Raw genomic sequence first — 21903 nt, 5'->3', positions numbered from 1 at the left:
CTCCAAATTGTTCTCTAGACTACCAAGAAAATTTTAATGAAAGTTGTGGAGATATAGTAGAATCAAGATCTAGACTTAGAATGATAATATCTAAACTCAAATATTGGCTCTAGCAACTACTTTTCTGGCTTTGAGTAGGTCATTTCACTTCTCAAGGCTCAGTTCCCTTGTAAAATGGAAGTAATGATACTTGTACTGTCTCCTGTATAATAAGGTTACTTTTTGTAACATGAATTTCCTCTCTTTGTGTTCTCTTATTTTGAGTGTTTGTTTTTTTAGCAACTAATTTTTTTTAGCAGTTCTTTTTCTTCCCTTTTAATTGTCAGACCATTCTCCAGAATCTTGGCATTGACCATATGGTGTGCCTGTTTAACATTTCAAATTGTCATATATCCTAGACTGTTTTCTTTCTTTCTCTTTCTCCCTTCCTCCCTTCCTCTCTTCTTCCCTTCCTTCCTTTTTTCCTTCTTTCCTTCCTTCCTTACTAAGTTTTCTGATAATATTTTTTAAAAATCTCTTTACAAGACTTTTCTTTTTATACTTTATTTATGTTTATACTTTATATTATAATATGGGTGTCCAGTTGAGGATACCAGTTGTGCCATGAAAGTGTATTAATCCTTGATTTAACTTTTATATTTAGAATATTAAACAAGAAAATATATTTTGGTCATTTTCTTGTTTTTGGTGCTATTAAATATCTTTTTTCCTCCTTTTCAGATAAAGATCATAGGATTATATGATCATAAATCTAGATAAAATAAAATTTTTTTAAAAAGTGTGATTTGTACAAAGAATATTCCAAGTTTATTGCTGGAAATGCTTCAGTTAGAGTTACCACAGGGAAATGCTTTTTTGTTAGACAAAACTGAAACCCAAATGTGTAGCATAGCTACCAAACCAAGGGGCTGTGGTCAATCAGAATTATTGTCATCTTAGTCAATCATTTTTGATTTATCTATAATTTGCATGTCTTTTAGTGTAGAGTTATTTGGAATTACACTGTGATCTATCAAAAATGATACTTTTTTGGATATTTTTAAAGTTGCCAGCTTATTAAAACATAATAAAAATAAATTTTTTGGTGGGACATCCTCATATTTCTCCAGATTCAACATATTTTCTGAATACATTAGCAGTTTTTCATTAGGATTTGTGGAAAGAAAGATTTCAGATGTTTAAGTGAATCATTTTTCTTTGGTAATACAGACACAAATTTCATTAGAAAAATTCAAGAATAATTCCTTCATGCTCTGGATTTTTCACATTCTCTGTTTTATTTTGTCATAACTCAAACTTTATATTGTTTCATTGGGATGATATCCATTGGTATATGAATCTATTGGGATGGATATCTCTGTATTTAAGATAGTTCTTTTGTTATTTCTGATTGAAATGGTAAACTGTGTTTTTGTTTCCTTCTAAAACTTAATAGCCTGAGACTGCCACTGCCCTGAAGCGCACCTTACAAGCTCTGTTGGATAAAGGCGCAATAGTGCGAAATTTGGAAAACCTGGGTGAAAGGGCACTTCCATATAAGATCTCCATACATAATCAACGCCATCACAGAGGATGGTAGGTTCTTCCTATATCACTTGTGAAACATCTTTAGTATAAGCTAACTCAAAAGATAGCATTGTTTAATTCAATATAGAGAGATTCCTGTTAATGTATGCATTATAATGAATTTATTATAATAATTTAATTTCTAGTATATGGAGTTCCATTGCAGGTCAGTATAGTAAAATACATCCAAAAAATTCTTTTGTCTGGAGTGTCTTTTTATATGACTTATAAATTCATTGATAAGAGAATTCCTGGTGAGAGTCCTTTTTTTTTTTTTTTTTTTTTTTTTAACCCTGATAGACACTATCTTGCAACTTAAAGTCTTAGAAAGTTAAGTTAAGAGACTTGTCATAAAGTCTGTATTGTGTGTTAAAGGGAGCAGGCAGAGAGGAAGTAGGACTTAAAAAGTAATCCATGTTTCACTGTTTCCATGTCCAGCTCCCTGTGCATCATGCCACACTGCTGCTCAAAAAAATACAAAAATAGGTCATGTTGGGAGTTGGAATTAGCTAGAACTATAGAATAGAGATTTAATTTTTTAAATTAAAATTATAATTTATAGGATTTATTTTTAATTTTGGATCTATATCTGATCTATATTTGTAACATGATTTAATTTATGGGATTTCACTTTAAATTGCAAATCTATTATTTGTAACTTGCTTTTCCTTTTAAAATTGTCATGTAAATCACCACTAACACTCCTTCTCCCTGCCCCCCCCCCTTTTTTTTTTAAGATTTAGAATTAAAAGGGACCTTTGAGATTACTTAGTCTAATTCTCATGTTAGGGATGAGGGAACTGAGACCCATAGAAATGACATGACAAGAGTCTCACAGGTAGTAAATACCTGAGTCATAATTTTGGTTCAGCTCCCTTAATTTGTTGTTTATTGTTTAGATGTGGTTTGTACCTAATTATTTTCAATGTGACTTCTAATTCTGAAATGCTGCTGCCCAATCCAGTTATCCATCCTCTACTATTGATGAAAAAATAACAATAAAATTCTTCTTTTTTTAAAAAGGCAAAACATTTATATGATTTGAAGAGAAACCAGAGTATAAAACTCTTCTTTTTTATATCTAAGAGCTTAACTCTTTTCTCTTGTCTTTTGAACATCCCCATTAGCAATGTTTTGGCAGTATACTAGTTGAATTATTTCTAAATGTATGGATTACAGTAATTACTGAAATGTATTGTCTAAGAGTAATTGACTGGTTTGTAGAGCTTACCCACATAATAGAAAATAGCTACTATCTAATCCAATTTATTGTTTGCTTCCCAACAACAAATACTAACTTCCTTTTTATAGTTACATTTAATTTTTTTCAATGAACAAAAGTCTATTCTTTCTCTCATATATATCTCTTCATATCTGTATCATTTATTTCTGTAATTGAGCAAAACAAATTTTTATATTGGTTATTTTCAAAGAATATGTCTTACTCTGTACACTGAATACATCATCTCTGTATTAGGATATGTATTGGGACTTCATCAGCCCAGACACAATTTTGTGATTGTTCATTGAGTTTATCAGAGTTCTGAAGTCTTTCAACATTGTTTTCACAATGTGATTCTTGTTTTTATAAATTGGGATTCTGCCCTCTTTTTGCTGCATTAATTCATTTACCACTTTTCTGAAGCAGGTATTAAAGATTTGATGCCATAGTGTTGAGTCTCTTAGCAGCAATACATTAGGTTTAAATGGCTGTCTTAATGTTTCTGTAATTTATCGCATGTCTGATGGCATATATCCCTTTTTCATATATCCCATTCTTAGTCATCTGAGGATAAACCTGAATGTTCTGTAGATGGGGATAGGGAGACATGGGAGATAATATAGATCAGATGTTAAGACTGCCTATGGCATGTGTTATACCAAGCTGTACTTCTTGTGGGATTGAAGCTGTGTATATGATGTATGAAACATTTTCCTTCTCTCCATGTGCCAAAATGTGGAAAAGATGATCCTTCTCAAAAGGAAAATCCTTCCCAAAAGGAAAGCTGGAGAATTGATGACACAGAATGAGGCACTGGATTGAGTTTTTGTAGTATATGTATGTATAAAGCTCAGTCACAGACAGATATTGTAAATTCCATCTTCTGGTTGTTTAACCTTGTTAAGCAGTAAAATGCTGGTGTTGAACTCCTCAAGCAACTCTGAAATGAATTCTGGTGCTTAGTAAGGTCTGAGAGATGTTGCTAGGCAACTTGTAATGCACAGAGGCTATCCTATCTTGTGACAATCAAAATAACAATAAAAGGTTTTTTGTTTGTTTGTTTCTGTTAAAAGCAAACAAACAAATAAGCAAAACAACCACCACCCATAAACTGGATTGGTTTTGATAGTAAGGATGTAAACCTTTTTCACCATTTATCCTAAAGCAAAGACAAGCACTTTCAAATGTTGGATCATAGAATCATTAAATAATCTCTGCCTAAATCCACCTCTGTTATATATACAGTAGAGACAACCTCATTTCCATCATTCTCCGATAATGTGGATTGAGTGCTGTTACGGCTGCCCCAGGTGTTTAAATATTATGGCATGATTCTGACTCACCTCATTTTTAGACTTGGCTTCATTCCTTGATGGCGGATCCATCCTGTCATAAAGGAGTGCTATCTGAGACACATTAAAGGGTCATGAGTCTCAGTGTTAATGTGGCCTCATCTTACTACAAGAGGCAAATTTCTTCAGAGATTATTCCTATCTCAGATTCCTGCCAGCATCTGAGATGAAAAACCAGATGGAGGTGTTGCTTAGGTCTCCATTTTGTGCATATTGTCTGTACTCAACTGCTTTTCATGCCTGTGTTTTCTAAGTCTGAAGGCAGTGGGGTAGAAGAGGAAGGTTTTTTTTTTTTTTTTTTTTTTTTGTTTTTTTTTTTTTTTTTTTTTTAACTAGACTATCTACTTACTAAAAAATTCCTTTAAAATCCAGGCACTTCAGAGAAAAATCTCAGTACTAAAGGTGTTTCATGTCTTGTTTTGAAGCCCTTTCTGACTTGTCATCTCATTTTCTTACAACATTCCTCTATGTTCTTCTATATAGTGATAGATATTATCTCCATTTTACACATAACAAAAATTTAGACTCAGAGAATGTGCATTCAGGAACCCTATTTCCTTCCCCAAAATAATTTAGCTTTAGAATGATCATTTTTTAAGGGAGAAGAAGTCTTGAATGAGCATTTTATTTTGTTTCAATAGAATGGTATTACCTGCTGAGGCCAGACAGTTGTCAAACCAGAAACCATATGTAATATAAAGAAGGGGTGTGTGTGTGTGTGTATAGTGAGTGTATGAGACAGATAGAAACAGATATTCAGAAAAGAAGAAAGAGGAAGAGGAAAAGAAAGTGATTTTGTTTTTGATAAGTGGATTTTCAATTTTTATAAAAAATTGGGAAGACTTTTAGACTAAATTTTTGTTCTTTGGCCTTTGGAATCTTTGGGATTGAACAGCATAGGATCATAGATTTTGAGTTGTAAAGAACTCCAGATCCCATCTAATTTAACCCCCTCATTTTTGTGATTGAGAACACTAAGGTTTAGGAAAGTTAAGAGACTTTCTTAGAGCCACAATAATAATAAGTATCAGAAGTGGGATTCCAAACTTGATCTTCCTGATTTCAAATTCCTTCTATCTACTCTGTCTTCAATTGATAGTCTCTGATGTTAATTAAATATAACAAATGATTGATTTATGTCTAAAACAAAAATGTCGGCATTATGTTTTATACACCACTACAATTTCCATGTTACAGATAATTTGTTCATAAGCTAATTGTCTGAAACTCAGAACTCATTTCCTTATATAAAAATGTATTTATGATGATTATGTTCTCAGGCTTGCTCAGTCAATAAGCATTTATTAGTCACCTACTATGTAACAGGCACTGTCCTAGTGCTGGATTTATAAGAAAAATGTAACAATCTTTATTTTGAAGAAACTTACACTTCATTGTTTCCAATCTTTCTTTTCATAAGAGTATATATAGAGTTAAGGGATATAGTTCTATAAGTATATGCAGACAGCATAATTTAATATAAGGTAGTTTTCAAAGGGAGAAACTAAAATTAAGGCAGTCAGGAAAACTTTATGAAGAATATTGAAGAAAGAATACTGTATGATATGGGACAGAGCATGGAGTACATATCAGGCATGAAGAATGGCCAATTTGTCTGGACTGTGGAGTGCAGAAAATGAATCATGTATTTTGAGGCTGAAAAGATCTGGGACCAAATGTTAAGAAATTTAAGTTCTAAACCAGAGGAGTTTATAAGTGATCCTAGAAGATAATAGGGAGATATTATAGTTTATTAATAGAAGAGGAACCTGGTAAGATCAGTGCTCAAGGAGAATCTGTCTGGCAATTTTGGACGATAGATTAGAGAAAGAGGAAGGGGACGATTTCAGAGGATTTGAGGATGTTTAGTCACCAGCATGAGTGTCGAAATCCTTTAGTGTAAGGACAAGAATTGCACAGGAGAGGAAAAATAAGAATGAACTTCAGAAGAAAAGTTGCCGAGCAGTGACTGCAAAGGGAGAATCTGAAAGTGTCAGTGTAGGAAAGCAGGGGTATTCAGATTCTTTAGGATCAATGAATGAAGGTATTTGAGAATAGGTGCAGATTGTGCTAGAGAGGAGTATCAGGGACTCCGTGTCATCAGGGGATAGTCAGGTTTCAATGTAAATGGATAAAAGGAGTATTGGAGGACACTATCCAAAATGAAAGGAGGTTTGTTCATTATGAAAGAAATTTCAAAGGGCACACTGGAAGGGGACAGAATTAGAGTGACATGTGGAGTAGGGTTGAGAAGGATTAGGATGCAAGAATGTGGAACTAAGATTTGGGGACAAGTTACTCTTAAGTAGCCAATGATTAAGTAATAAAGAAATATGTGGTATAATCAGTAAGAGTACTGGCCCTGATGTTTCAGACATTTGTTAGCTCTATCATCCTGGACAAATCATTTAACATCTATTTCAGTTTTCTCATCTGAAAAAATGGAGATAATAATAGTACCTACCTTCCAGACCTGTTGTGAGAGTAACAGAAGAAAATATTTGTAAATAGTTTTATATAACTTAAATCATTATATAAATGTTAGCTATTTTCATGACTATTATAGAGTGTACATTGGTATGTAAATTACTTGGGTTAAAGTTAATTCATTACGACATAAGACAGATCTTATTTTTTTACATCTTTAAAACATTTTAAATGTGTTTTTTTTGCTACAATCACTTATTTTATATTTTAAAAACAATATTTTAATATACACTCCTTAATTCATCATAAAATCACACTTAAAAACCATTTTATATTAAAGGTATCATATCTGGATTTGATTATAACTCATAGGTAGTTTAAATTCTATTTCTTCTTCTATCAATGTGCATATCAGAGTTCATCATCCTGGTAATATGTACAAGACTCAGTGAAAATAAGTCTTGACAAGTTTGATGCATTTTTTTACAGTTTTGTGACAATATAGCTATTACTAGTTCACTTGGACTTCTTATGACAAGAGTTTTGTTATATGGCCTTAAATGAAATAAGTTTCATCAATAAAAGTTAACTTTTTTCAGTCCAGTACTCTAGCTTTTTCTGTTGTCTCATTTATAACAAGCATGCTTTCTTCATAGCAATGGTCTTCTAATTTAAAGAAACTTTTTTCACGTTACAGGGAAATTATTAACAATTCTTCCAGTTGCTAGGTTCTTTGGAAAGTATTTGCTATTTTTTGAGGATTAATTAGTTTATCATAATTAGTTTTAATTTTCAATTGCACTTTGGTATAAAATCTATTTTCATTGAGGATAAGAATGATCTTTCTAATTCTTGCCCTCATTAGTTGCTGCAATATTGAAGTGTACTTAAATTTTTTTTAAATTTATATTGTTTTTGATATAAGTTCCAAAGTTTGTCTCCCTCTATATCTTCTCCATTCAAATGTGTGATATAACATATATTTACATATTATATTCCTCATACATATGAAGGCACGTGTATCATTTCCATATTAGCCATGTTTGGAGAAAAATAAAGAAAAAATATGCTTTGGTTTACATTCAGAGCTTATTCGTTCTCTCTCTAAAAGTAGATAGCATTTTTCATCTTGAGTTCTTTGGAATTGCCTTAGATCTTTGTGTGGATCAGAGTTGTTAAAACTTTTCACAGTTTATCATCATTACAATATTGCTATTGCTGTGTATATTGTACTCCTGGTTCTACTCACTTCACTTTGCATCAGGACATATAAATTGAAGTATGATTTTTAAGAGCTACAATTTTCTTCTAAAAAAAATTTCAATAGTATTTTATTTCCCTAAATACATGTAAAGATAGTTTTCAGCATTTGTTTTTGTAAGACTTTGTTTTCCAAATTTTTCTCCCTTCTTCCCTTATTTGCCCCATTCCCAAGACAGCAAATAATCTAATATAAGTAAAATATGTATAGTTCTTTTCAGTATATTTCCATATTTGTTATGTTGTGTAAGAAAAATCAGACCAAAAGGGAAAAAACCATGAGAAAGAAAAAAGCAAAGAACAAAAAAAGGGAAAATACTATGCTTCAATCCATATTCAGTCTCCATAGTATCTCTCTGGATGTGGATGGTATTTTCCATCTCAAGTCTATTGGAATTGCTTTGAATTATTATGTTGTTGAGAAGAGCCATGTTCATCAATTGATCATCACATAATCTTATTGTTACTATGTGCAATGTTCTCTTCATTCTGCTCAATTCACTCAGCATCAGTTCATATAAGTCTCTCCAGGCCTTTCTAAAATCAGCTTGTTCATCATTTCTTATAGAACGATAATATAATATTACATTTATATGCCATAACTTATTCAGCCATTCCCCAATTGATGGACATCCATTTAGTTTCCAGTTCCTTGCCATTACAAAAAAGGGTTACTTACAAACATTTTTATAACATGGGTTCTTTTCTTTCCTTTGTGATCTCTTTGGGTAAAGTTTCAAATTGAATAGCTCCGACTTTTACATATTTCCCTGTAATAATCTCCATTCTTAAAAATTGAAGAATTAAAAAAATCCACAAAAGAACAGGGCAATAACGGGGAGTTAGAAGCACTTGCTTGTTTAGTGCCAGACAAGTTCTGAGAATATAAGTACAAGCAATAAGAAAGACATTTTCTATCCTTACGGAATTCTAACAGGGGACAGGAGCAGAAGGGAAAGATAACACATATAAAGAAATGAAAATTGGGGATGGAGGTGAGAAAGATATTTTCATGACCCCAAGGTGTAACAATCAGAAGAGTCATGAGCAGAAATGGGAGAAAAGTGGGTATAGTTGATCTAGGGCATTTTCTCAAATGGAAGTTGTTTTAAGAATTCCTCAATTGGAAGAAGGACCACAAAAGCTAAAGGTGAAAAGGCAGCTGAAGAAGAAATGCAAAATTTCAAAAAGTCAGAAGAGAAGTGAAATATAAAACTCAATTGACAGTTTACTAAAGGTGGGAAAACCAATTCAGTTCATTTTCTTTTGATTTTGAGTCAGCCTAGTGAGAGAAGATGCATAGATACAAGAATTTTACCTTCTCAGAAAGAAGTGATAGTAAAATTGGTATATATTCTAAGTATTTTGTACATGGAGGAGTGTTAATGATTGGCAGATGAAATGCAAGACTCAGTCTCCACTAGGGTTGCAGGATCACTTTCCCTTGGGACACCTTCCTTTTTGGATTGTAATGTGGGTATTGAGGAAATCTTACTCATAGCTTAGACCCACAGCAGCACCAATCTTATTAAATGCCAGCTATGGACCAAAAAACTGCTGGATTCTGGGAAACAAAAAGTTCCCTGGCCTTAAGGAACTTTTTTTGTTTGTTTGTTTGTTTGTTTGTTTGGTTTTTTGCCTGTGGAATAGTACTATTTCAAAAAATACCTAATCACAGGCAGCTAGGTGGCGCAGTGGATAGAGCACCAGTCCTGAAGTCAGGAGAACCTGAGTTAAAATTTGATCTCAGACACTTAATACTTCCTAGCTGTGTGACATTAGGCAAGTCACTTAGCCCCAATTGCCTCAGCAAAAACAAACAAACAAAATTCTAACCATTTATAACATTGTTTTTAGCAGGGGAACAGATGCTTGTTAGGTCTTTTCTCTTTAACATGAAGAACCAAATTTCCTTAGGCCCTGAGCTTGAGTGTGAACATGGAAGAAGCAGTTTCCTCAGCAAAGAGGTCATAAAATGAATATTCTTAAATATAAATAACATGTTACTACTCTACTGTTACATACGAGAAAGGACCTGTCCTGTATTTACATAGAAATAGGCAACTAACTCCTCAAGTATTGTGAAAACAAAGAGCAGTTTGTAGTATGATAGGATTCCATAGAGAGGCATAGCTCTCTATGTCATATAAAAACATAAGTTTTTATTGTTTAGTTGTTTTCAGCTGTGTCTGATTTTTCACATTTGGGCTTTTCTTGGCAAAAATACTAAAGTAGTTTGCCCATTTCTTCTCCAGTTCATTTTGCAGATGAGATGACTGAGTGACTCTCCTTCAGTCACCCAGCTAGGAAGTTTCTGGGGCCATATTTGAACTCAGGACAATAAGTCTTACAGAGTTCGGTCTTGGCAGTCTAGCTTTCCCCCAGACTTGAGTTGGGAACCTATTAAACTATGACAGTTTTCTGGACTTAATATGTAAGTTTTCTGGAAGGACTTTGAGCACCAATGGTTCATGTGTTTTTTAGTTCTTACAGTAGAGCTCCAGAGAATGAGTCAAAAAGCCCAGGAATACATATATGGTTCTGTAATCTTGCTTTGCTTTTGGCCCCTAAAGTGTCTCTGATAACAAAATGCTGTCATTGCTTTGCCTACCTGACTGCCTATAGTTATCCACTATTAGTATTATCTGCCAGTAGGTACTCACTGAAGATTATTTGTAAGAAAAACAGGAGAGCTGGTTTTTGTTTTTTGACAGTTTTTTGATTTAAAGGGAAGCATTCCATACCAAGAAAAGAATATAGCAGTATAAGTAGTACTGGAATTTAGATTTTCTTTATGAAAAGCCCAAGTTTTCCAAGTATGCTTAATTTCCTTGAGAAGGTGGTATGATAGATAAGAAAAAAGAAGTACACATGGAATCAGGAATATAAATTAAAATCCTACTTTTGGAACTTGCTTAATTAGTCTCCATTATTTACACACACACATATACAGCAAAACCCCTTTAATCTCTTGGAACCTTGATTTTTTAGTATAATACTCTAGATAGACTCTGCCTCACAGATTCTTGTGCAAATCAAAAAAGACAGTGTTTAGAAAGTGCTTCTCAAATATTAAAATGTAATATTAATGTCAATTATTATTAATATCAATTATATGTCAATAATTATTATGTCAATTATTAATAAATATATCAATATCAATTATTATTAATATTGATAATGGTAGTAATAGTCTTTAATCGTTGTTCAGAACTAACCAAATCAGCAGCAAATTCTCTTTCCTATTTGCTCTTTTATTTCTCTCTTCCAAGTTAATCTTTTCATACCAGATAGAAATTTGTATTTGCCCCTTTCTTTGCATGCACAAGCCACCATTTTAGCTCAGGTCATTCATTACCTTTTTATCCATATCATTTCATTAACCTCCTTTTCTGATGTGTCTTCAAGTCTTCATGTTCCAATCCTTGCTTCATATAGCTACTAGTGATTTTTCCTAAAATGTAGTTCTGAGCAGGTACTCGTTACTTAGTGACTCCTGACATTCAAAGATCTTCATGACCTGATGTATTCTGCTGTCTAGTTATACTGGCTCAATTACTATTCCTCACAAATTTTACAATACAATGACTCATAGGCCTGGAATGCTTTCCCTTCTCAACTCTGAGTCTTAGAAATTCCTGTTTCCTTTAGTCTCCTTCAGGAGGCATTTCATAGTTTCCTCCATCAGCTAGTACCAAGGTTGTTTTGTGTTGATATATATTTGTAAATGCCTACAAACTAATATACTTGCATATTTTCTTCCCCCTAGGATAAGGAATATTTTGCTTTTGCCTTGATATGATCAATGACTGGAACATAGTAGGTCCTTAATAAATGTCAGCTTATGGATGGAACTGAAATGATGCAGCTTTATATCTTATTGCTGCCTGCCATGCTCTGGTGGAAACAGATAGCACAGTCCATTAGAACTGTGTTTGTTCATGTGTGAAAGATCCCCCTTTTTGCTTCCTCATTCTGTTGATTTATTGAGAAGATGACATTTAATTTGCTTAGGTATAGCTGACCGTGGTAATTTAAGTCTGTATCTCCATGGTTTCACTGTATACATCCATGTTCTATAAAAGGGCCTTAAAAAAAATCTTTTGCCTTCCACTTCCCCTCTGTTAAAAACAGTTTTGATAAGAAGACATAAAAAGGGCCTGCCACCTTTTTATTCATGTTGAGGAAGAAATGCAACATAAATGGTACTCTAGAAAATAAGGGAAGTTTTACTATATCACTCTCCTGATGGATCTGCTCAGTCAACACAATCTGGCACATAGTGTTATAGCTATACTTTACAAAGGAAATTAATTCTCATTTCTATTTTCCTAATTAGTTAATATTTCCAGTTACTTCCTCAGCAGTAGCACCAGTTTGTTTTCAGATTGTGAAGTGAACTGCGTAGTGTAGGGGGAAGGGAATCTGGAGAGGATTAGGTTCACTTGCCTGCCTCTGATACTTAATTAGTTTTGTTACTGTGGGTGAGTCACTTAACCTCAATAGGGTTCTGTTTCCTTATCTGTAAAATGGGAATAGTAATATCTTTAGTACTTACCTCACAGAGTTATTACCATGTTCATATATATAATATCTTTCTTTGCAAACCTAGTTCTATATAAATAGCAGCTATTATTATTAATCCAATCTTTGCCCAGTGTCTGATAATTGTAGAGGAGCAGGTTTATTTGTAATGATCAGAAATTTGCAGTCATTTTAAAATGTAACTGAAACAACACACAAAACATATGAATGTTTCAATGCCATTTGCTCCTCCAGTTTTAAAATCAGTGTAATCATTTTCTCTCTGAAATATATAACAAGAAAGGGCAACAGATAAAGTGTAGGTGCTGTAGAGTTCAAGCTATTCTGTTTCTCTAGTAACTAGTACGAAAAAGATTTTTGTTCTGGGAAAGGGCTTGAAGGTGCTTCAGGGCAGTACATCTTTCCCTGCAGCCCTTCCCCCGTCTTTGATGAGCAAGTGTTATCAGTGGAAATTTCCACTGTCTGCTCAAGGGCAGAGCTAGGGAGGCAGACAGAAACATGTAAATTTCAACTGGCCCTTTCTCATGGATTGACTATTGCAAGTGTCTTGCAGATAGTTGTCACTAAATGGTGAATACAGAATTTGTATTTAGCAAAGGAATTAAGTTATGCTATTAAAAGTGTAGGTTAAAATGACATCTATTTACGCACACATTTGTAAATATGTATGTATGTTACTGTAATCCTTTGTTTTTCCTATGAGCTAATTATGTGTTTTTTGCATATATATTCTATAGTATTAATTATGTTAATGTATGTGCTAACATATCCTCAAAGGAATAGCACAAAAAGCAAATAGTACTTTTTTTTTTTGATTCTTAAGAAAATGCTTTTAAAATTTTCCTCTCCCACTCTTCTCCAGAGTAAGATGGCTTGAGAACTGAGCTTACTTTATTTGGTGCTGTGATTTTCCTACATTTAGGTTGCTGTGGAGATTTTGTTATTTACCTGGGGCTTTATCTTTGGGATGCTGTGACTTCGAGTGTCTTATGATTCAGTGGTCTTTCTAGTGGAAAGACTTGTGGAGGGGGTTGAGTGTTTATAAATCAAATGACTATTCTTCCTGAGAAATTTGTGTGCTGAGTTTCTGTCTGGAAGTTCATTTTCTTTCTCCTTGACATTGGAAAATTGGGATTTTTAAAAAGTTATTGTGAATATTGGAATTTGTGATAGGAAGTATATTAATGTAATGGGACCAGATGTCATGCAAATGATCACATTCATGAACAGTGGCACTCTCTCATGTTCTTCACACAGATTTCAATTAGCTTGGGAACCCTGATAGTAAATTCCAAAATGGTGAGTTAGATGTACGTTCAGAATTAGATAAAATGGGAGAAATCAGATCTTTGTAGAGAATTAAGTATGTGTAATCAGTAATCACTCCTGTTAAAACATCCTTAGAAGTATGTATAAAAATCATAGAATTTAGGGAATAGCTAATTGGTGTAGTGATAGAGCACCAGCCCTGAAGTCAGGAGGACCTGAGTTCAAATTTGGCCTCAGACACTTAGCATTTTCTGGATGTGTGACCCTGGGCAAGTCACTTAATCCCAGTTGCTTCAGCCCAAAAAAAAAAAAAAAAATCATAGAATTTAGAATTGAAAAGAATCATTGAATCTAAATCCTCCATTCTGCAAATGAAGATATTGAGACTAAGAGAAAATGAACTGACCATGGCTTGAGTGAATTATGAGAGAGTCATAATTTGTACCTTTTGAATGACTCTCTATGGTAAGGCTATTACTTATAATCACTGTGCAAATGTGCAATGTAATTTTGTCTGTCATACAAAACTAGAATCATGTTGGTCTAGCCACTGACTAATTTCTTAGGGCATTCTTAGAATTCAAAATGTCTAAGTTTTGGAACTTAGATTTTTCCAAAATCAGTATTTTTTTTTCCCCAAATCATTCATTGAAACAGTAATTTGATTTTTTTTTTCTTAAAGAAAGCCTATTAAGGTTTTATCCAACATTCTCAGCATTTCCACAAAACTTGTTATGCAACTCTTCAATTTGAGGTCACTACAAATTCATGGTGTCTTATTTCAGTCTTTGCCCTCATGGCTATATGGCAGTCCTTTGTTTCTTCCCTAAATGACCCTCTATCTCCATCCTGTCCCAATAGCTATCTGCTCTAGATTTTCTCTTCATACCTCATTTTCCCTGTGTCTTCCCATACTGTGTTCCCAAATTGTATAGAATATGCCTGCTCTTCTACTGAGAAAATTGAGAACATGTATTGTAAGCACTCTCTTCTCTCTGCTATTACTTCAGAACACTTCCTCTTACCTTCATCCATCATTTTCTGTAGACTGTTGAAGATGTAGTACATTTTGTTGTTAAATCCAACCCCTCTACTTGTCTCTCTAATCCTATCCTCTCTTGACTTTCTCATCCATCATCCCCTCCCTTTTGTTTTCAGTCTCTCCCTGTGTCCACTGCACTTTTCTTAGACAAATATGTCCCACTCTCCTTGATAAGCCTTCCTGTGACTGTCATTCTCCTGAAATAGCTTCTTTTTCATTGTCAAACACTTAAATTGTCTGTAATTTCTAATCTTCACTTCCTCACCACTTCTGACCTCACTACTCTTCTGAAATTATATCCTTAAAGATCAGTCGTCTTTTAATTATCAAGTCTCAGGGCCTTTCTTAGAATATTAAACAAGGATATTGTACTGCTGCCTTTTCTTCTATTTTTTCATATAGATACAAGTTCTGTCATGTGGGAAATAGGGACTTGCACAGCTATGGACATCTACTTAATCTGAGGGGCACTGACTTCTGACTGGTTTCTTTTATGGCCTTAGTCCCCTAGACCAATCAAGTTTCAAGAACATCATTATCCATGTCGGTAGTGTGGTGTAATAATGACTAGACTAATCTACCTAGGAAATGTCACTAGCTATCATTTTTCTCTAGAATTCCTGTTTCATATCAATAACTTTTGCCCATTTGTCTCTAACTGGCTATCATTCTGGCATCTCCAGTTAGTAGATTGGTGGGAGAAAGCTCTGGATTTGTAGTCAGAGGATATGATTTCCAGTTTGTGTTCTGCTACTCAATTTCAGTGTAACTTATGGCAACTCGCCTCTCTGGACCTCAGTTTCTTTATTTTTAATAGTTGGCCTCTAAGACTCTCTTCATTTCCAAATCAATCAAAAAATGTTTATTTTGTTACTTTTGTGGCAGATATTGTGTTTTTACTGAGAAAGACAAAAATAAAGCTGTCTGCCCTGAAGGAAGTTATATTCTATCTGTGGAAAAAATGTACATGAATGTAAAATAAATATAATGTCAGAAATGGCTGAATAAGCTATAGTAAATGAATGTAATGGAATATTGTTGTGCAATGAGAAACAATGAGTAGATTTCAGAAAAATCTGGAAAGACATATACAAAAGTGAAATGGACAGAACCTGGAAAACATTATATATAGTATCAATAACATATATGATTATCAACTATGAATGACATAGCTCTTCTCAGAAACACAGGAATCCAAGACAAGTACAAAGAACTTATGATGGAAAATGCTATCCAGTCTAGATAGGGAACTGATGGACTTCATACCTTTTCCACTTTTTTTTTTTTTTTTTACTTTTGATCTGTTTATTTTTTCACAACTGTGATGAATATGGAAATATATTTTACATAATTGCACATATGTAACCTATATCTATTTTAGGAAGAAGGGAGAGGAGGGAAGGAGGGACAAAGGAAGAAAAATTTGGAACTCAAAAATCTTGTAAAAATGAATGCTAAAAATTGACATATAATTGGGAAAAAATAAAATGCTATTAAAATAATTTGTATCCATAAAAAAATAAAATAAATGTAATTAAGTACAAGGTAATTTGAGAGAGGAGACAGCTGGGAAATGAAGGAAGACCTCATATGAGGCTTGAATTGAACTTTGAAGGAAGCTAGATATTCTCCAAGGCAAATAGTCAATACATTATGCATGGGGGAAAGTAGAGGGTCAGCTCAAGCAAAGCTACAAAGACAGGAAATGGGATGTTATGTGTGGCAGAACTGTGATGAGAAGTGAATTCATGAAGGGGAATCATGTTTAAGTCAGGAAAGGAAGGACGAAACTAGATCATGATGGACTCTCATATATTTTATTCCAGAAGATTTGTGGACAGAGGAAAAGACATTTTGTCTTATACTTTTTTTTTTTTTTTTTTGGTATCCGTAATGTTTAGCACAGTGCCTGGCACATAAATGTTTATTGACTTTCCCTGACATTCTCATTTTCTAGTTAGATAATTTTTAATCAACAAGTATTTATTAAGCATTTACTATATGTCAGTCACTGTGCTATGCACTAATGATACAAAAACAAAGAAAGAAACAATCCCTGCTCTCAAGGAACTTGTATTCTGTGGGGGATACAAGCAGATAATTGTTCATTCAATTTTATTCTAGAGGGTTATGTTCAGAATGTACAAAAATACATTTTTCCTGGTATTTTTAATTTTAAAAATGTATAAATGTTATCTTCCCAAGTTGATTATAAATTCATTGAAATATGAGGGTCCATTTCTTATGCTTTTTAAAAATCTCATTCTCCCTAGTCTTCACAAAAGCACTTAGTATAGTGCCTTGCATTTATTTAGTTTGCATGTATACCAGCAAGGGCTAAATAAATTGATTAATTCATTCATTTATTGATAAGTTTATCCCCCAACCCCCAAAAAAGAGCTTAGGAAATATTACAGTTGTTTGTTAAGTACTTGATCTGTATAGGACAAATTGCTGCCCTGGACCTTAATCAATAAGTCGAGGAACCATTGAACATGATCATCTGTTGAAATGGTGCCAATCCTTTCCTGGTCCTGCTGCAGATAGAGCTTGCTATTTACTGTCTCTCCTCTTCTCAGCTCCCTTTTACCCACAATGAAGGGAGGGTTCTGCTTTTAGCTAGAGTGTGAATGCAGTGCCATCTCTCTCTCAGCACTAACCCCACTCCTTGTGGAAATTTCCAGAGTTGAAAAAAAGAATCAAGTTTTTGCCCAAAGGAGACCCAGATTAAGATCAGCTGGATGATAAGCACTGAATGAGTATAATAACTTTTGGCTGTGGCACAGATTTATTTGCATGTTAGCCAGTGATCTTGGTTCCTGAGAACCCCCATTTTAGTTTGGCTGAAATAGTATCCATGGTAGAAAATGGATAACAAGATAGAACTGATTGAGGAGCAAGATACACACATATACATACACATTTATACATACATATATGCACATACTTGTGTGTGTATCACATGTATTCTAACCTTGGGTTTTGCCACTAATCTGAGCTCTAATTACAGACATACCAAGTCATTTGGAGTCCTGATCTGCCATCCATAGGGTATGGCACCTACTGTGTATTAGATCCTGTGCAAGCATTTTTATAAAAATTATCTCAGTTGATCCTCACACAGCCCTGTGAAATAGGTGCTATTATAGTTCCTATTTAGCAATTGAGGAAACTGGGTCACACAGCACTTAAGCAATGTGACCCCACAGTAAATACTTGAGTCTGAATTTGAATTCAGTTTTTCTGATTCTAGGTCTGCACTCTTTCCACTATAACTATCTTACTGGGCTTCATGGATGATGTAGGGATCTACTCTTGACTCTCCCTATTCAAGAGGGTCTGATTTGGTCTTGAATTATTCCATGAAGCTTGCCCCCCAAACTCTAAGGTTTTTGAGGCTGCAGAGATTGGGCTAATTCCAGAATTAATCAGGGATTTCTGACTTTTCCTAGGGTTCTAGACCAAATTATTCACTTTTTACCACTTTTCTAGCCTTCTACCATCACCACCTGGAGTATATGAGTCAGAACACCCCCTGCCTACCCACCTCCTTTCCCCAGCAACACTCAAAAAGATGTGAAAATGAATTGGTTTTTTTCAAGGCAACAAAATAATCCTCCTGGAAAGGCTCCTGAAACTAACCCTGTCTTCTTGAAGGCTGTATCAGTGGAGAGAAGGCTAAAGAGACTTCTGTATAGGCCCAGTAATGTATGTCTTTCATTCAAAGACCAGCTGAACTAAGTTCAGATAGGCTTATTATCAGCTTGCTTTGAGTTTTTATTTTGTTTTATTTTGACCCACTTTGGAGAAACTGTTAACTTAAGTATATAGAAGTGTTGCAGTACCCTTGGTAAGAAGTAAGATTATGAAATCTCTTCATGAAAGATTGGAATGAAACAATTAGTAGGGAATGAGGAAAGCTGAAGAAAAAGAAACTAATAGCTTTTGTGAGGTTCTCCACAGAGAGAGTGGGGGTAGGAGGGATGTTTTGGGAGACTTGAGAGAAGAGATTTGGAATGATATTAACAGCTAGCCAGTATTTATATATCTTTTAGACACTTACAGTGTTTTTACATCTCATTGGATTTTCTCAACAATATTGTGAGATGAGTATGAAGGCATCATTTCTGGTTTGTAGATGAAGAAAGTGAGGTAGATAGAGGTCAAAGGACTTACCTAGAATCACACAGTTGAACGTGGCTTTTTCTTACTGAGTAAAGTCTAGTGCTTTATCCATTGTAAACCTCTTTGTGGTGAACAAGGTAGATTAGGAAGAAGTACAATGATGCAACAAAAGCCCAATTCAAATTAGAGGATGCAGATTTGTAGTGAACCCAGTTAACACAGTTTTATGATTTCCACCAACTCATTTTAGCAACCAAGGAGATAGATGGTGGTGTAATCAAAGATTAAAATTTAGCAAGGTGTGATCTATAATAGGATAAGGCATTTGATAGTGGAGGTCAGTAGAAATGACCTGGTTCACCAAGGGGTTAACATAGGGAAGAGGAAATAGTGTAGCCATTGTACTGGTGATGAAAGAGCTGAGGGCTGAAGGAAATGGAAGTTACAGGGAGAATAAGCTTAGGGATTGTAAGGCATAAAGAAAAATAGATTAGCAAACATTATCAGAGAAGAATTTCAGGGTTCACAAACCTGGAAGAAGAGCACTTCTAGGTATGGCAAAGTCCAGAGTTTTATGACCATTTTTGTGGTAAGTTAATTGGAGTGGAGGGAGGAGTATGTTCTGTGAATTGAGTGATTTTAAGGAACTAAGAAGTTCAGATATTTGAAGGGACATCTTCGTATAATTTGAGGTCATTGAAGAAAGAAGGCAAATGTCCCAAGATTCAATGGCTGTTCCTCAGGATAGTGACCAGTGATATTTAGTTAGGATGAATCTCAAAAAATAATTAATTGTGCAGTGTTAGTGATAGAGGGAGAGTCTAGAAATGGCAGTGAGAGCAAGTAGGCATTCTTTTGACTCTCCTCCCACAGTTTGTGAGTCAAGGGAATGAGAGGAAATCTAAGCCATTCCTGGAAAAGGTGAACAAAGAAGATCGTATCTTCAGAAAGGAGCCAGGTCTCACAATGTGTCAGAAGATGGAAAGAGTAAGAAAGGAAGAGGTTTAATTTGTTAATTGTGGGACAAGTATTCTGGAAATGGAAGAGGCATACAGATCTGGTACAAAACCTTACAGGGTTGAGGAGGAGATAGTATAATAGATTGAGTTAAAGAGATGGGAATTTGGATTTTGTACTTTGGTAGTGGAGGATTCAGAATTATTGGCTTAATAAAAATAAAGGAGGGGAAGGGGAAGTTATTTATTGAAAAATGAATTTAGGCAGAGTATCAGAGTTTGAAAAGAGAATCATTGAGAAATAGACTGTTCAGGATTAACCCTTAAGGATCTGTGTGTCTGTGTGTGTGTGTATATTTGTTTATATACATCCTTACACATACACATGCATGTGTGTAAGGATGTATATAAAATTTATGAATTAATACATACACATGTATTAGGAAGATCAGCTTTTTCGCTGCTTGGTGTTGGCCATTTAAAGGATCTGCAGATCACTGCAAGAAGACTTAAGAATTTGCAACATCTGTGGTTCAATCTGAATGGAGAAGAGAGGAACAAGGTTTGAGAGAGATTTGTATACTGGCAGTGGGATCAAGGGGAGGTGGCGGGGAAGATTTAAAGATGACTCCAAATAATTGTAAGGGAAAGGTTTATGGCATTACATATTCAATTTTAAACATGAATTCAAGGTGTATTCAGAAATTCAGAGTATTCAGGAAAAGATAAATCTAGGGAAAGTCTGAGATTGGAACTAGAGAATTAGGCATTGTTTTCATTCAAGTGATTGTTGAAGTCCTGGGAGTAGATAAAATCACAAAAAGAGGAGAATTAGCCAGCCAGAAAGTCAAAAGGAGAAATCCCTGGGATAGAACCAGGAAAAGGAAGTGTCATGGAAACAAGGGAGACAGCATCTTAATGTAATGGAAAGAAAGTGGAATTTGGAGTTGGAGGATTTGGTTTGGAATCACACCCTGCTTCCTTAATTGATGCAATCCTAGCTATTAAACTTCTCTGACCTTCAAAGAATATGAACTATTGACCCATAGAGTCAAGTAGATAGAATAAACCCACTTATTTGAAGTCTATATTGTATATATTATATTACGCTACAGCTCATAAGTGCAAATATTCACCTGGAAACATTTCCATAGAATTTCTGTTGTAGAAAGACAGTAGAATACTGAGCCTAAACTTAGAAGGGTTATTGTTGTTGTTGTTTTAAGACAAAAATTCTCTAATTATGGATATTCTGATGATTTCTAGGGTCAGCAATTTCTTTGGGGGGGGGGTGGAGAATGGAGCAGATATCTGTCTTTGGAGAGGATTTTAGGAAGGAAATTGGCCAAGTAGTAAAATCTAACACAATAATTTTGAAGCTAAACTTTGTATTGCTAAAACCTAACACAAAGAAAGTAATAAATAAATGGTGGTTGGATGAATGAATGAATTGAAACTTTGGTTATTTTGTTGCAGGTATTTCTTGGTGGATTTTTATGCACCAACAACAGCTGTTGAAAGCATAATGGGACACTTAAATCGAGACATTGATGTGATCAGACCGAATATTGTGAAACACCCACAAACCTTAGCAGTGAAAGAGTGTGAAGGCATCGTTCCTGTTCCTCTTGAAGATAAATTATATTCCAAGAAGAAATAAATAGAAGATGTGGCTGGTTTCAGTCTTATTTCTATTTCACTGACAAAAATGCATCATTTATTATCAATTCACTCATCTTGACTCTTAATTGTATAAGAACTTTGGAAACAAATGGCAAGTGTACTTTTAATTGTCAAAAGTTAATATAATAATAAAATTGATATAATAATAAAGCAACTTTGTGTACCTCTTCTCAGAGGAAAAGGAAATAAGGAAAGTTGCTCACAGTTAGGTGAGGCCATAATATCAGTTTTTAAAAGTATTTTTTTCTTTTAAAAAAAAGAGAGAAAAGACTTTAAATTGTAGCGTCAAAATTGCAATAATTATTGAAAACTGAAAGTGAATGGTATCATCAGGACAGATACATTGAACCTGCTTTGAGCTGCTTAGGGACCTTATTTCTAGCCAGTCATAATCATACTGTAATCAAGAATAAATTTATATTTAATACTGATTGATATTAATACAAATTCCTTTTG

At 34.2% G+C, this 21903-nt stretch overlaps 1 protein-coding gene across 3 annotated transcripts in view; it reads left to right on the top strand.

The window, feature by feature from the left end:
• Positions 1-21597, top strand: part of SLC5A3 (solute carrier family 5 member 3) — a 76159-nt gene extending 54562 nt beyond the window's left edge. Inside the window, exons 2-3 of one of the 3 annotated variants that reach the window (XM_051984921.1) lie at positions 1436-1575; positions 21241-21597. In XM_051984921.1, coding sequence (XP_051840881.1) covers positions 1436-1575; positions 21241-21424 — 324 coding nt within the window. In that variant the 3' untranslated portion in view covers positions 21425-21597. Of the gene's footprint in view, positions 1-1435; positions 1576-21240 lie in introns of those variants that run through there. The other 2 variants (XR_007951832.1, XR_007951833.1) reach the window with 2 other exon arrangements.
• Positions 21598-21903: the final 306 nt, after the last annotated feature.

This window comes from Antechinus flavipes, chromosome 3 (genome assembly GCF_016432865.1).
Source record: "Antechinus flavipes isolate AdamAnt ecotype Samford, QLD, Australia chromosome 3, AdamAnt_v2, whole genome shotgun sequence".
In the NCBI taxonomy this organism is placed as follows: Eukaryota; Metazoa; Chordata; class Mammalia; order Dasyuromorphia; family Dasyuridae; genus Antechinus; species Antechinus flavipes.
The sequence above is the reverse complement of the archived record's forward strand: the minus strand, read 5'-3'. Positions and strand labels throughout refer to the sequence as shown.